General features: G+C 41.4%; 1 protein-coding gene across 2 annotated transcripts in view; it reads left to right on the top strand.

The window, feature by feature from the left end:
• Window positions 1-6,213, top strand: part of LOC120428451 (coiled-coil domain-containing protein AGAP005037) — a 146,413-nt gene extending 140,200 nt beyond the window's left edge. The window contains exon 6 of one of the 2 annotated variants that reach the window (XM_039593464.2): window positions 6,073-6,213. In XM_039593464.2, the coding sequence (XP_039449398.1) occupies window positions 6,073-6,075 (3 nt within the window). In that variant the 3' untranslated portion in view covers window positions 6,076-6,213. The remainder of the gene's footprint in view (window positions 1-6,072) is intronic. The other variant, XM_039593465.2, reaches the window with a different exon arrangement.
• Window positions 6,214-15,976: the final 9,763 nt, after the last annotated feature.

Below are 15,976 nucleotides of genomic sequence, written 5' to 3' on the forward strand. Positions count from 1 at the left end.
CTGTTAACTGGCCACAGATCTGGCAGAACATCTCAATGCGGCAGCTATCATCACACCAGCGTAGCATGCTGTACTTACTTGTGAACGGCAAGATTGAGCATCGGAAGCTGATGCTAACTATGCGGAGAGCTGACGGTGAGAATTGCCTGCACTGTGGAGCAGCAGTCGAAACATTGAAGCATAAGTTTAGCGAATGTCGGCGGGTTGCTGACGCATGGCTGCTTGTACAGAACTGCATCACAACTATCCTGCGGGGGTGAGCTTCACCCTCCTTTGACGAATTCATGAGACCTTCGCTAGAAGGAATTGGAAAAACAAGGAGGAAACGTGCACTAAAAATCTTTATCGAGTTTGTAATGTTTGCATCAAACGCTAGAGATGCAATAGACCTTCAATCGCTGGAGTTTCATCTGGACTGTGAGTAACCACTGTCGCGCCCGGAGGTCCCGGGGCCCCCTGACCACAAGCTACACGAAGAGTGGAACAGGGACCACCCTCCGGCTCCTCCGGGGCGCCTGGTAGTACACATCGACACATCACCGAAGAACCCACGGTGGCGCTCGGGAGACCCGGGGCCCCCCTAACTACAAGCTATACGAAGAGTGGAATAGGGACAACCCTCCGGGCTCCCGAGACCCCTGGAAGAGGACGCACAAGGGGTGAACCCCCGTTCCCTAGGATGAACGAAGAACGCAGAAGAACAACCACCGAACACCAATGGAAGGCCAGCAAAACGTCGAAGCAAATCTCACTAGTATTTCAAATTTAGGTTATCCAATTATTAATTTTATGTTTTATGCAAGTCAAATAAACAACATTTAAAAAAAAATCAATCAATATGTTTTAAACAGTTTCTAATTGGTCAAAAACAATTCGCACGTAATTCACTGCACTTCAAATATGGTTTTAGTTTTTTACTTCAAATCAGTTTGTTATTTTTTTCTCTCAAATATTATGTTTAAATGTCCGCCATTACGGGGTTTGTCTCCCGGTAGCCCCTTAGACCGCTCGTGGTACCCCTAGGGGTACATGTACCCCAGGTTGAGAACCGCTGCATTAGAGGGTATATCAAAAATGTTTAAAATAAAGTTTAAAACCAAAAGTAATACCGAGTTGCAAAGTAACCACCGACCTTACAAGTCGCATTCTCAACGCCAGTCCGCAGTTTGTGTGCGCGTCGCCGATTTTTTTTTAAATGTGCACCGTAGACAAAAACAGTGTGGTTCTGGATTTTTGTCAACTCCAAAACCAACCAAGCCCAAAGCTTGTAAAAAAAATTCTCGCAGACCTTCAAGTAAACCAAGAAAACTTGCGAGCATTGCAATTATGCAATAGAAGAAGAATAGCCGTGCTGCAGTTCGCCGACTCAGCAATGGCTTCGTCCATCATCGACAAACATCTGGTATATCAGGGTTGCAAAATCCCGATTTACCTGGACAACAACGCTACGGAAGTTCGTGTGATTGACCTACCTCTAGGCATAAGCAATGATGACGTAGTCAAAGTGGTGTCACCAACGACCGCTGGATTAACTTCTTCCCAGGGATTCCAAATGGAGTTCGGACCCTGCGGATGTTGTTGAAACAGCCAACGCCGAAATCAATCACTGTAAACAATGCTGCTGCAGCAGTGACGATTATAGGCAAAAAATCGCTTTGCAAACTCAAAGCAAAGAACAAAAAATGTGCGGATTCGAGTAAAAATGTGAACCAAAAAAGCAGTACACCACCGATTGAACCTGAGCCAAGCAGCAAAAGTAACAACAGTGAACCTGACCTCTATGCAATGCAAACGAGTGAAATTGATGAAGAAGACAACGATGGATTCGAGACCGTGCTTTCTAAGCACACTCGCAAAACCCGGAAGCGCTTACAGGCATATTTGGACGCGGATGACGAATTAACAACAAAACGAAGAGGGATGGCTGCAGAAGAAACTGATGAAGAAGATAAAGATGTCATAAAAGCTAAATATTATAAGAAAAAGTGTTGTGAGATAACTTCTAAATCCCTGGAAGAAGAGGACGAAGATAAACTTGAAGAACTTGATAATTTACTCTCCAAATATTCCGCTAAATATTTGAAACATAGACAGAAATCGTTAGAAAAAAGGCATGGTAACAATTATTGAAATATTGCCAGACAAGTGATTTTAAACTATGTAATCTTTCCTCTTTCACTATCCACCTTGAAGAGATGAATGCACAATGGTGTAAAGTCTCTATAACAAAACCAAAATAAAAAAAAAAAAGAATACCAAAATGTGGTTTCCGACCATTGACATATTCTGCAATTTTGCATTATCAAAACAACACCTTAAACTGGTATGATACTTATTTCGATGAAAAATTCTTTTTTTTCCGGAATTCTGAGTACGCCATCAAATTGGGCGTCTAATTTTACATAAAAGTCTCTTTGACAAAAGTTACCCCTTAGGACAAAGTATCACGCAAATCGAAGAGGAGTCGGGGCAACTTTTTCCGATTTCATGTGAGTTGGTAGAGAATTACCCATCGAATTTCCAGAGTTATATTTAAACTTTTATACTAAGTAGTTAGTAAAGTTTATATTCAATCCAAATTATTTTTTAAACCAGTCAAGGATGTCTATTTGGAGTTGGGAGACTGGATTTATTGTGATTTGTCAACAAATAACTTTAATTATGTTAATTTTTCGAAAGGTGTACAAACTTTTTTTGCGTTTTTTATTTTTGTAATAGTATTTGTTTTAGAACTTTTTATATAAATCATCCATTTATGAAAGACGCAACTTTTGGTATCCAGACATGTATAGGTCATCATTTTTAAGTTATCGAAGTTTTAGTGGAAAAAGTTGATTTTTTGCCGATTTTGTCATTTTCGTGTTTTTGCGCGCGGCGCGTCGAAAAACACGGATTTTATTTTCAAAAAATCATATCTCAGAATCCTGTTAATGAACTCCTCCCATTTTTTAGTATGTTATGTAAAAATGTTCGGGGAATCTGATAAAAATATTTCCAGACATGGGCTCTTTGGTCCAGACACCGTTAAAACGGTATTTTAAAGTTTCATTCGACCTTTTCATATGTTAGGCTAGATTTTTGAAACTTTTTATTATTTTTCTTTGATAGGCCAACTTATCACCTTTCATTTGCGTATAAGACAATTGAAATCGGTTGAAATGGCGAGGAGTTATGATTTTTTGAAAAAAGTGGTTTTTGCGAAAATCGACGAAAATGGCCATTTTTCAGACCACCCTAAGACGGCGTAGGTCACCCAAATGGCCAAACAAAAAAAAATATGGGTTTAATTATTTCGGCCAGAGAACCCCCAGAAAAATTTTGAGCCCGATCCGAGCACTTTTGTTTTTTTTCATGCTGTTTTCGTGGGGAATTGCTGCATAAGCATAATAAGCATAGGTGCCCACCCGCAGTTGCTACTCCGTTATTGACCAGGACCTCAAGAAGTTACATCCACGAGCCGTGGAAGATGAGTGGGTGCTATCTTTCCTCGCTTCGCAACTTCTCAAAGGCCCCTATCATGCTGATCAATACCGGCGCCGGCTACAACCAGTGGTAGAGTCACGGGGAAGTGGATGGGAATGTTAGTCTGATACTTGAGTGATAGAGACCGCCCAATCGACTGCTTCTCCGACAAAGTATCACATGAGTTTTGAGGGGGTTAGTAGATGGGTATGAGGTCAGGATTCACGAGTGGCAGTGATGTGACCATGAGCATTTTGTTTATCGGTTGAAAAATTTAAATCTTAGGCAGCCGGCTGCGGAAAGATAAATTATTGATTAGTTAGAAAGTTTTTTTAATCGAACGCGTGCCAACCGAGCAGTAGTGCTATGGGCTGGACTTATCAGTATATTTTTACTAATTGTACAATTTAGATAACGCGTGCAAATTTCAAAAATAGTAAATAAAAAACGCTTTACTCTTCATAAAATCGATAGTTTGATGAGTTAATACTAGAACTGCCAGTTGGAATAAATTATTACGATCCAAGATCATCAACAAAAAGAAAACAGGACACTACGTAACCGATTCTAATGAATTTAAAACAATAACTTGAACGAACTAAACCGGCGGCGTGCCTTCCAATCAACGATGATAGAAGAAGGACTTATGAAAAATAAAATATCAAATGAAAGGCTCGGAAAACACGTTGCAGAGTAACCGCGAGGTCTCGCTATCCACAATCGAATAAAAAAAATCAAAAACGCGCGCTAATGGTCTATCCTATATGTCAGCGCGAAAAATAAGCAAACCAAAAAAAGAGCATTTCAATCGCGCGATTATTTTTCAACTGACGGCGATTCTTTTTTCGCTCCACTTTGTGTGCCTCTGCGGCGCACACACACACCGATAAAACCTCTCGAACATTCGGAACTCTTCCTCTTTCCGCAATCGTCCCACTTCACCCCAAAAACGCGCCCGAAACGAAGCAAACCAAAAAAAGAACTTTTCAATCGCGCGATTCTTTTTCAACTGACGGCGATTCTTTTTTCGCTCCACTTTGTGTGCCTATGCGGCGCACACACACACCGATGAAACCTCTCGAACATTCGGAACTCTTCCTCTTTCCGCAGTCGTCCCAATTCCCCCCAAAAACGCGCCCGAAACGAAGCAAACCAAAAAAAGAACTTTTCAATCGCGCGATTCTTTTTCAACTGACGGCGATTCTTTTTTCGCTCCACTTTGTGTGCCTCTGCGGCGCACACTTCCTCTTCCACACTCGTCTCAATTCCCACCAAAAACGCGCCAGAAACAAAGCAAACCAAAAAAAAAGAACTTTTCAATCGCGCGATTCTTTTTTCGCTCCACTTTGTGTGCCTCTGCGGTGCACACACACACCGATGAAACCTCTCGAACATTCGGAACTCTTCCTCTTTCTGTGTTGTTGTTCGCTGTTGTTCAGTACTCAAACTCAACCCAATTACGAGTCATCTCTGCGATACGGCTTTACGCAGTAGGCCTGGCCGCTTTAACGCTTGTGATGTTTCAATGCATTCTAATGCAATGGCGCACTACAAATGTTAATAAATGACAAGAAGAGTGCTAGGCGTCATCTAACCTAAGGCACTCTCCAGGATCCCTTCGAAATATTGGCTGCGCTAGGGTCTGATTAGATTATATTAGATTAGCAAAATGTTCGGCATGTGTTCCTGAACAAAACGTAGTACTAGATTTCTGTCAAACTTTGTTTACATGTTTTATCACAAAATGTGCATAGTGCACAAGGGGTGTAATACTTTTTTTCAAGCTTCCCCGAACCGTGCGGTACACGCGGTTCACTTGTACCTCGGTTTTGCTTTGCGCCTGCTTTGTTCGGTTTACACCCGTACCCGACTCACTCGAGCCGATGCAATTTTGGTTCATCGTACCAGCGCACCACGACACTCTCGGCTCGCCGCCTCGGTTGTGTGTCTGGCACTCAGCCGTGGCATGAACCTAGCGTATGAGCCAAGGTGCTTCACTCGGTACGAGCCGAGATGCGTGCCGCGGTACGCGCCGGCGGTACAAACCGGGTTCAATATCACGGCGCGTATTGCGGCACGTACCGAGTGAAGCACCTTGGCTCATACGCTGGGTTTATGCTACGGGTGAGTGCCAGACACACAACCGAGGCGACGAGCCGAGAGTGTCGTGGTGTGCTGGTACGATGAAGTAAAATACCTAAAAACATAAATGGGTTCAGGCTCGTACCGAAGCTAGAAAACCAAACCCGCGGTGTGCGTTGGCACTGGCGCATGGGAAGCTTGCTTTTTTACATACTTTAGGTGGAATAAGAAACTTTTTTTTTTGTTAAGCAATCGAATGTTGATAATTCATTTTATTATTTGATTTTTTTCTAATTGTAATAAAAAAAATGTTCCAAATTAATTTAAAAAATGGTTTGAATTTGATTCTTTTCTATTATAAATTCATATTTTTCAGAACAATTTTTTATTGAAAAAAAATACTTCAGAAAATAAAATTTTCCGTTTCATAAAAATGTTAATTAATTGGAAAAAAAACTTGTATTGTTAGCTACGAATAGGCTTGCGATTTTAATCTATGCTTTTATTAAAATAACATTTCTTTTACAGTAAAACGGTGGCTGAGCTAAAAATACGTTTTCCAAGATTACACCAAGATTTGCGATCATTTTTATCGGTAGATATGGAAAGATTATGCAGAGAAGAAATGTTTTTAAAGGAGGAGCCAGAACGACTCGAATCAGCATTAAGGAGATGTAAAAAATTAACAGGCACTTTGGTAACATTAAAAAGGTAAGCTTGAACACTTTTTTCATATAGTAACTCCCAATTTCACCTCCATCCAAACTGACCACTTATTTTTTTTTTTCATTTGAAAATTTGATCATTCAGCCATTCCCCACGAATCATGATTCAAAAAAATAGTTTTCCGATCGGGCTCAAAATTTTCCGGGGAGTTCCTTGACCGAAATAATAAGACCCGTATTTTTTTTTGTTTGGCCATTACGGTGACCTACATCGTGTTAGGGTGTTCCGAAAAATTTCCATTTTCGTCGATTTTCGCAAAAAACACATTTTTCAAGAAATCATAACTCCGCACCATTTCAACCGATTTTAGCAGTCTTGGACCCAAACGAAAGGGTATTAGATTGGCTTTTAAGAAAAAAGACAACTATTTTTCCGAATCATTCTGTTTTCGTGAGGAATTGTTGCATTGTGATCTGACACTTTTTTAACCGACAATCAATCTGGATGATAGTTTCAAGGCACACTCAAAAACCTAATCAGCACCTTCAGCACAGAGTCTGATGAAAATACATGTTTTGACAAAGAACTTTGTCCTAAGGTTTCTATACGTGGTGTCAATCCAAAACTTTCGCGAAGCGAAAACGTTACGTGACGAATTCCCCTCTCGGCAAATTTCCCCTCTTTTTGGTGCACGCTGATTGGTTGAACAAACGTTTCCCAATCAGTCAATATAGAGACGTGAGATTGATGTATCTAAAATCACCTCCACTCTACCTCATAATTTTCGGATCGTCGACGCGGCAAAAAGCGAATAAGGAGATGTAGAAGAATGGGTGCAAAGAGGCGGGGCATACGTCCCCGATCTAAATTAACAAAAAGCGGCTCGGTCGGTCCCGAAAATTCATTCTGTTGCTGGACGTCGACGAGAACACATAAGGAGCAGATGGCCTGGTGGCCCGTTTGCAGACGGCCTGAAGGCCCGGGAGCAGATAGCCTGGACACGCCAAGTCATGCCAGCCGGCATGAGCGGAAATTGATAATTGGAATTGGCCACCACTTGGAGTGCCCAGAGGCCCCGGGGATGTTCCGATAGGGGGACATTTGCCGAACCATAAGAGTTGGGGCAATATGGGTATCGAACTTTGAGGTTTTCGATACTGGACATGAAATTTGACATTTTGGCAGTAGTGGCCACCACCTGGAGTGGCCGGAGGCCCCGGGGATGTTCCGATAGGGGGACATTTACCGAACCATAAGAGTTGGGGCAATATGGGTATCAAACTTTAAGGTTTTCGATACTGGACATGAAATTTGACATTTTGGCAGTAGTGGCCACCACCTGGAGTGGCCGAAGGCCCCGGGGATGTTCCGATAGGGGGACATTTGCCGAACCATAAGAGTTGGGGCAATATGGGTATCAAACTTTAAGGTTTTCGATACTGGACATGAAATTTGACATTTTGGCAGTAGTGGCCACCACCTGGAGTGGCCGGAGGCCCCGGGGATGTTCCGATAGGGGGACATTTGCCGAACCATAAGAGTTGGGGCAATATGGGTATCAAACCTTTAGGTTTTTGATACTGGACATGAAATTTGACATTTCGGCAGTAGTGGCCACAATCCGGAGTGGCCGGATGCCCCGGGGATGTTCCGATAGGGGGACATTTGCCGAACCATAAGAGTTGGGGCCGACGAGCTAACAGAACAACTAGTGACAGCATGCGACACAACCATGCCGCGGAGACTGGAGCCAAGGAACTGTCGTCGTCCAGCCTACTGGTGGAATGAAGAACTCGGTACCCTTCGAGCAAGTTGCCTCAGCGCCAGAAGACGAGTCCAGAGAGCAAGATCCGAAGCAACTAGAGAGGAGTGCAGAGAGGAGTATCGGTCTGCAAAGCGATCAAATGCAGCAAGACAAACTGCTTCAAGGAGTTATGCCAAGACGCTGATGCGAACCCTTGGGGGAGCGCACATCGTGTCGCAATGGCGAAGATCAGAGGCCCATCGATGGTGGCTGAAACGTGTCCCGACAAGCTGAAGGTCATTGTGGAAGGGCTCTTCCCAAGACATGATCCAACGACCTGGCCTCCTACTCCGTACAACGACGAAGGGGGTAGTAACGCCGAAGGTCATCTGATCACCAACGAAGAACTTATGGCGCGGTTAAACCCTCGTATGGACTCATATGTATGTAGAACAGGAAATGGTTCTAGTACCCGGCATGGATCCTGTAAGTAGACTAATGCAGAAAATGCAACGCCTCCCCCCGAAGTTATACCGAAAGGTTGTCCCGGGGGGAAAAGGGCACTGAGTTCAAGGACTGGTTTAGTGGGCCGGGAAATCTTTTTTTTGTTTTCCCAACCCCACACTACCTGAGAAATGAATTCTCAGGTGTCTGGTGCAGCGACCTCAAATTTAAATCATTAAATTTGTCCATTATTCGAACCTCACCACAGTTCTGACCATGCGCGCTTACGCAAGCATAAATAATTTTACCCGTCGACTCGCGTTGCGCGACAAACAATTAAGCTTATGTACAGGTGATGATCATGAGTCATCCTCACCTGAAAAGCCCTTTATTAAATTTCGCCAATTGTTAGGCAATCAAAAAAATGGTTAAGCTTTCAATTATGAATGTGCGATGTTATTCTACAGGGGAAATTGAGGGTGTGGCTTAACCAAATTCATTGGCATGTTTGTTCAATGGAGAATTCGACCTTCTCATTATTGACCAACATTTTTGAGAATGTTTGAGGAACATAATTTTGATATTCCAATAACATAATTTAAAGTTTCACGACAAGGGTTCGAACTCATGACTTCCGATTTAGAGGTGTACTCACTACACCATACGGAAAGTCATGAAGAATTGCAGAGGTCTGCATAATTTAATTCATGAGGTTCATCGATGCTTCTCATCGAAACGGACCACTTTTAGCAGAACAAAATTTAGTAGAGTTTTCGGGGACTGACTATAAAAACCCAAAATTCTTGAGGAGGGCAGTTAGTTCCAGTTCTTGTTCCAGTCCAGTTCCAGTTCCAGAAGACGCCCCAGACCAGCCAGACCCGCCAGCAGCCACCAGTAGCAGAGGCCCCAGTCCAGCCGGACTTAGCGGTGGAGGCCGCAGTCCGCCGGGACTTAGCCGTTTGAGAAGTCCACCCAGGACTTAGCCGTTTGAGAAGTCCGCCGGGACTTAGCCGTTTGAGAAGTCCACCCAGGACTTAGCCGTTTGAGAAGTCCGCCGGGACTTAGCCGCCGTGAAGTCCACCCAGGACTTAGGAGTTCGGGGTCTGGCATGGCTCGGCGAAGAGGTCTGGAGGACAAGTCTGGCTTCAACGTAGAGAATTGGCTCGACGAAGGTCTTAATGAAATTAGCAACAAAAAGTTGAGTGATGTGATCGTGCGCGTAAAAGTTGAGAGTGTTACCGCAAAAATGTAATCTTTAAAAAAGTGTAATATACAAATAAGTGAAGTTTACTGCTCTGTTTTGACTCTACAAGTAAATATCACAAAAATCCTGAAAGCCTAAACCGCTCGGGCGCGTTCACTGGTAGCAGATTCCGACCTTGTTAAAAAAACACACACACACACACACACGCACGCTGAAAGACAATGCAAGAACTTGAGAGGAGTTCCAAGAAGTTATTGACGATTGCCAGGACAGTCACCGGAATACCGAAATGATTCGGGGCAATGGAGTTGGGAGCAAACTGGTAGGATATTGGCCGGAGAAGCCAGTGCCCTGAGGGATGGTTCTACCGGGGACATTTATCAAACCATACAAATTGGGGCAATATGGGTATCAAAATTCATGGTTTCTGATACTGGTAATGAAATTAGCCATTTGGGCAGGATTGGCCACACCCGAAGTGGCCAGGGCCCTGGGGAAGGTTCTCCCGGTAGGACATTTACGGATTCATACAAATTAGGTCAATATGGGTATCAAAATTCATGGTTTTTGATACTGGTAATGAATATGGCCATTTAGACAGGATTGGCCACACCCGGAGTGGCAATTGCCCTGAAGGAAGGTTCTACCGGGGACATTTATCGAACCATACAAATTGGGGCAATATGGGTATCAAAATGTGGCAGTGGCAGTGCTTGGCCGAATGGTTACGCTGTCCGCTTTGTAAGCGGATGATTCTGGGTTCGATTCCCATCTGCTCCAACCTTCCAACGGATGAGGAAGTAAAATGTCGGTCCCGGCCTTGGTTGTTAGGCCGTTAAGTCATTCGAGGTGTAGGAGTCGTCTCCATGCCATAAGTACAAACAACACACCAAACCAAGCCTACTCCGGTGGAATCGCTGGCGGCGGTTGGACTCGCAATCCAAAGGTCGTCAGTTCAAACACTGGGGTGGAAGGTTCCTTGGAGTAGAAAGAGGTTTGGGTGCTCTCCCCATTCAAGCCTTCGGACTCCTAGGTTCGAGCAGAAACTTGCAATAGAGACCACAAAAGACCCGGGGGTCGTTAATGTGGATGGTTTGATTTTTGGGTATCAAAATTCATGGTTTTTGATACTGGTAATGGAAATGGCCATTTTGACAGTGTTCGGACGCCAACGGAAACAACTTCTTGTTATCAGCCTAATTTATTGCACGGCAGATCAAAGCTGCAAATTAGATTTAAGTTAAGTACAATGTGTGTGTAGTGTGTGTGTAATTGTGTTACAATTTTTTTGTTTCCTGTTTTCCGTCCAACCCAATCCGGTTTTACGTCCTTGTTCGAACAGTACTGTGAAGTGAGGTTAGGTTTAATGTTTTGCTCGTGTTTCACTTCGTGTTTGTACAGATTTAGTATGTTTTTGTGTGGATTTCATGTTTATCTGTTTTCAAACTTACTCGTACACAAACAGCGGTTCTGTCCAGTTTCGTCCTAAACCGTCTTGTCGTCCCTCCGTGGATCGCCACCCGGATCTACCCACGTGTGGTTCAAATTTGTGCCGTTTCCTTCTTGTACACCCGGCCACCAAACTCCGATCCTAACTCCTCAAAATACAGTGTCTTGCGAACCTTCGTGGTGAACGGACACTAGAGCTGCGGTATTTTTTACTACCTAAGCTCAGAGTTATTTCAAAAAAAAATTCACAGTCTTTTTAAAGACTACCTGAGTTAATTTCCAAAATTCTAAACAGTCTTTTCAAGACTAACCCCACCTGAAATTTAGTTGTATTTTACAAACGAAGCCATCTTTTTAAGAGAACTTTGCTTGCAAAATGCGTCAAAACAAAGGTAAACGCAAATCTTCTGAAGATTTGGTCGTTACGTCGGTGAAGCGTTTGAACGCTAAGCCGGCTAACGGAAACAGAAAAAGAAAACAGCCTCATCCGAGGTCTGATTCTGATTCTGAAAGTGAGGTCAATCCTCCAATTCCATTGGCAAACAGTTTCGGTGTTTTATCCGAAACTGTTGACAAGGATCCTTCTCCTCGTACTGAGCCTTCTGCCGTCGAGAAACGAGTAAAGGCTCCGCCAATTGTAGTGACTTCCGTCTCCGATTTGGCCAGCTTTCGAACGCAACTGAAGAATTGTAAGGAAACTTGCAATTTGAAGGTTTCGTTCCAGCTTGGTCGAAGAGGAGAATGTCGCTTGTTGACGGAATCTTTACAAGATCACCAAACTTTTGTTGGTTATTTGAAAAACCACAAACACAATTTCTACACGTATGAGACCAAGAATGCTCGTCCATTCAAGGCGGTCCTAAAAGGTCTCTCCAACGACTTGTCGGTTGATGAGATCAAAAACGAACTTAAGGTGTTGCTTGGCTTTGCCCCATCCCAAGTAATACCAATGAAGAAAAAATCAAACGGGAATATTTCTCGCTTTGGTTTGACTTCACAATTTTATCTGATTCATTTCAACAGAAATGAAATCAACAATTTGAAACATTTGGACAAAGTTCAGTTTTTGTTCCATGTACGGGTAAAGTGGGAGCATTTTAAGAAACATGGCGGTAATGGCCAGAATCTGACCCAGTGCCGGCGTTGCCAGGCATTCGGTCACGGTACTGATCATTGCGCCATGGTTCCAAAATGCATGGTTTGCGGGGATTCTTCTCACAACAAGGACAATTGTCCCGTGAAAGAAGTCACCCAATTTAAATGTGCAAATTGTGGTGGAAATCACAAATCAAATTTCTGGGATTGCCCCATCAGAAAAAAGGTTTTGGATTCTCGTGCTAAGCATCAGCCGAAATCCAAACCGAAATTTTCTCAAAGTCAGGTTGTACCTGCATCTTTAAATCAAACGTTCGTGCTGTCTCACTCGAACAATACCCCTACCGTGGAAAAGTTAGGTAACAGCAATGGCATTTCTTATGCCAACGTCGTTTCGGGTTCGGGTTCATCCACGAATTTTAAATCCTCTACCAATTTTCAAATTGGGCAGGTACCTCAAATTTCATTTGAAAATTTTTCTGCTGGCAACGCTTTGGGATCTGCTGATCTCGGCGATGTTACGTTTGAAAAAATGACTTTTTTGCAAAACTCCCTGTTTGGTTTGATTCAAACAATGAGTAATGCTACATCCATGATGGAAGCAATCCAGATTGGATTAAAATTTGCGAATGATGTTGTTCTTACCCTGAAGTTTAATCATAGATCTAAGTAATTCCATCAATATTATGAATTTTAATGCTCGCTCTTTAAAAGCGAAAGAAAATGAATTTTTCAACTTTTTACGAGTTCATAACGTGCATGTTGCTGTTATAACCGAAACATTTTTAAAAACTGGCACTTATTTGAAAAGTGATCCAGATTATAAAGTTATAACCAATAACAGAATGAATCGAAATGGCGGTGGAGTTGCAATAGTTATCCACCGTAGTATGACTTATAGTACGTTACGTGACTTTAAGTTAAAAGTTATTGAAAGTTTGGGCATTGAACTTGAAACTTCTTTTGGGAAAATTATGATTGCAGCTGCATATTTGCCTTTCCAATGCACTGGAGAAAATAAAAATTATTTCAAAGGGGATTTGAATAAACTTACTCGGCATAGATCTCGATTTATGATCATCGGTGATTTTAATGCCAAACACCAATCTTGGAATAATTCAAAAGTAAATTCCAATGGTAAAATTCTATTCAGAGATTGCACTTCTGGTCTTTATTCGGTTTTATACCCGAATGGGCCAACTTGCTTTTCTTCTGTTAGAAATCCATCAACAATTGATTTGGTTTTGACAAATCAAAGTCAGTATTGTGGTCCTTTAGAGACTCATGCTGATTTTGATTCTGATCATCTTCCAGTAACTTTTTCACTTTCTCATGAAGCAGTTACCAGACCCAATAGTTCTGTGTTTAATTATCACAAAACTAATTGGGACAGGTATCAGCATCATATTGAGAATAATTTAAATCATGATTTTGTTTTAGAAAGCAAAGCTGATATTGATTCAGCCTTGGAATCTTTAACTAATGCAATTTTGGATGCTAGGAATATTGCTATTCCTAAAGTCCAAGTCAAATTTGATTCCCCCATTATTGATGACGATCTTCAGCTTCTGATTCGTCTGAAAAATGTTCGCCGAAGACAGTATCAACGTTCTCGTGATCCTGCACTGAAGCGAATTCAAAAAGATTTACAAAAGGTTATTGACCACAGATTCACTCTCCTGCGAAATGAAAAGTTCGCAAGAGATGTCGAACAAATTAAACCTTATTCCAAACCTTTTTGGAAACTTTCAAAGGTTCTTAAGAAACCTCAAAAACCAATCCCTTCTTTAAAAGATGGTGATAATATTTTATTGACTAATGGGGAGAAAGCTCAAAAACTTGCTCAGCAGTTTGAGAGTGCTCATAATTTCAACTTAAATTTTCTGAGTCCTATTGAAAATCAAATTTCAATAGAATTTCAGAATATTGTTGAACAACAGTTTTCATCAGATGATGTTTTTAATACGGATCTGAATGAAATAAAATCTATTATCAAAAAGTTTAAAAATATGAAAGCCCCTGGTGAGGATGGCATTTTTTACATTTTAATTAAAAAATTACCTGAAGCAACTTTAAGTAGCTTGGTCAAAATTTGCAACAAATGTTTTGATTTGGCATATTTTCCCAGTAGTTGGAAAAATGCCAAAGTAGTTCCGATTTTGAAACCGGACAAAAATCCTGCCGAAGCCTCAAGCTATCGGCCCATTAGTTTGCTTTCATCTATTAGTAAATTATTCGAAAGAATAATTCTTAATAGAATGATGACGCACATTAATGAAAATTCAATTTTCGCTGATGAGCAGTTTGGATTTCGCCTTGGGCATTCAACTACTCATCAGTTGTTGAGAGTTTCAAATTTAATTCGAAGCAACAAATCTGAGGGCTATTCTACTGGCGCTGCTCTTCTAGACATAGAAAAAGCATTTGACAGTGTTTGGCATAAAGGTTTGATTGTGAAATTGAAAAGGTTTAATTTTCCGATTTACATCGTGAAAATTATTCAAAATTATTTGACGGATCGTACTCTGCAGGTATGTTATCAGAACAGCAAATCTGATCAACTACCTGTACGTGCCGGCGTCCCTCAAGGAAGCATTTTGGGTCCAATTTTATACAATATTTTTACTTCTGACTTGCCTGATTTGCCCCCAGGATGTCAGAAATCACTTTTTGCTGATGATACAAGCATCTCCGCCAAAGGTAGAAGCCTTCGTGTCATCACAAGAAGATTACAAAAAAGCTTGGATATTTTCAATTCTTATTTGAAAGAATGGAAAATTACTCCAAATGCTGCAAAAACTCAACTTATTATTTTCCCTCACAAACCAAGGGCTGATTTTCTGAAACCAAAAAGTCATCACATTATAAAGATGAATGAGGTAAATTTAAAGTGGGAGGATCAAGTGAAATATCTTGGACTTGCTTTTGACAAAAACCTTACTTACAAGGATCACATTGAAAGTATCCAGGTTAAATGTAACAAATATATTAAATGTTTGTATCCACTTATAAACAGGAATTCTAGACTTTGTCTCAAGAATAAACTGTTAATTTATAAACAAATTTTCAGACCTGCCATGCTTTATGCTGTGCCGATCTGGACAAGCTGTTGCTTAACCAGGAAGAAAAAACTTCAGAGGATTCAGAACAAAATTCTGAAAATGATTCTGAAACTTCCTCCCTGGTTCAGCACCAGTGAACTTCATCAATTAGCCGAAGTTGACACTTTGGATGTTATGTCCAATAAGATAATTGATGCATTTCGACAAAAATCATTGCAGTCTTCAGCTGCATTGATCCGCTCTTTATATAGTTTATAAGTTAGTTTTAAGGTATCCCTTTTCCCTTTTGTACATGTAGGACCTCCTACATTTGAAATCACTGAATAGCGAAAGCTACAATATTTCATGAATAAATGAAAGTTGCTAGTATTTAAAAATTGAGGTGAAAAGTCATCGATTGTGATTGGACACTCAATAATATTTTAACTGAATGAATGTACATGTAAGAGAAAATCAAAATAAATATAAATTAAAAAAAAAAAAAAAAAAAAAAAAAAAAAAAAAAAAAAAAAAAAACAAAAAAAAAAAAACTCCTCAAAATACTCCTAATTTTCCGAAAATCACTCCACTTTCCTTTCCCTGACTAACTTGTTCTCATAAATTAAGATTGTTACTTTGTTTTGATTTGTCGCCCCTTTGCTCGTGTGTTTCATCATTGTTCATCGCTTCTTCCTCACGTCTAACGCGCGTGAGATGCCGACGCGGCGTTCGTTCCCACGCAGCGTGAGATGCCGACGTGGCGTTCGTTCCCACGCAGCGTGAGATGCC

The sequence above is a fragment of the Culex pipiens genome, chromosome 1 (genome assembly GCF_016801865.2).
Source record: "Culex pipiens pallens isolate TS chromosome 1, TS_CPP_V2, whole genome shotgun sequence".
In the NCBI taxonomy this organism is placed as follows: Eukaryota; Metazoa; Arthropoda; class Insecta; order Diptera; family Culicidae; genus Culex; species Culex pipiens.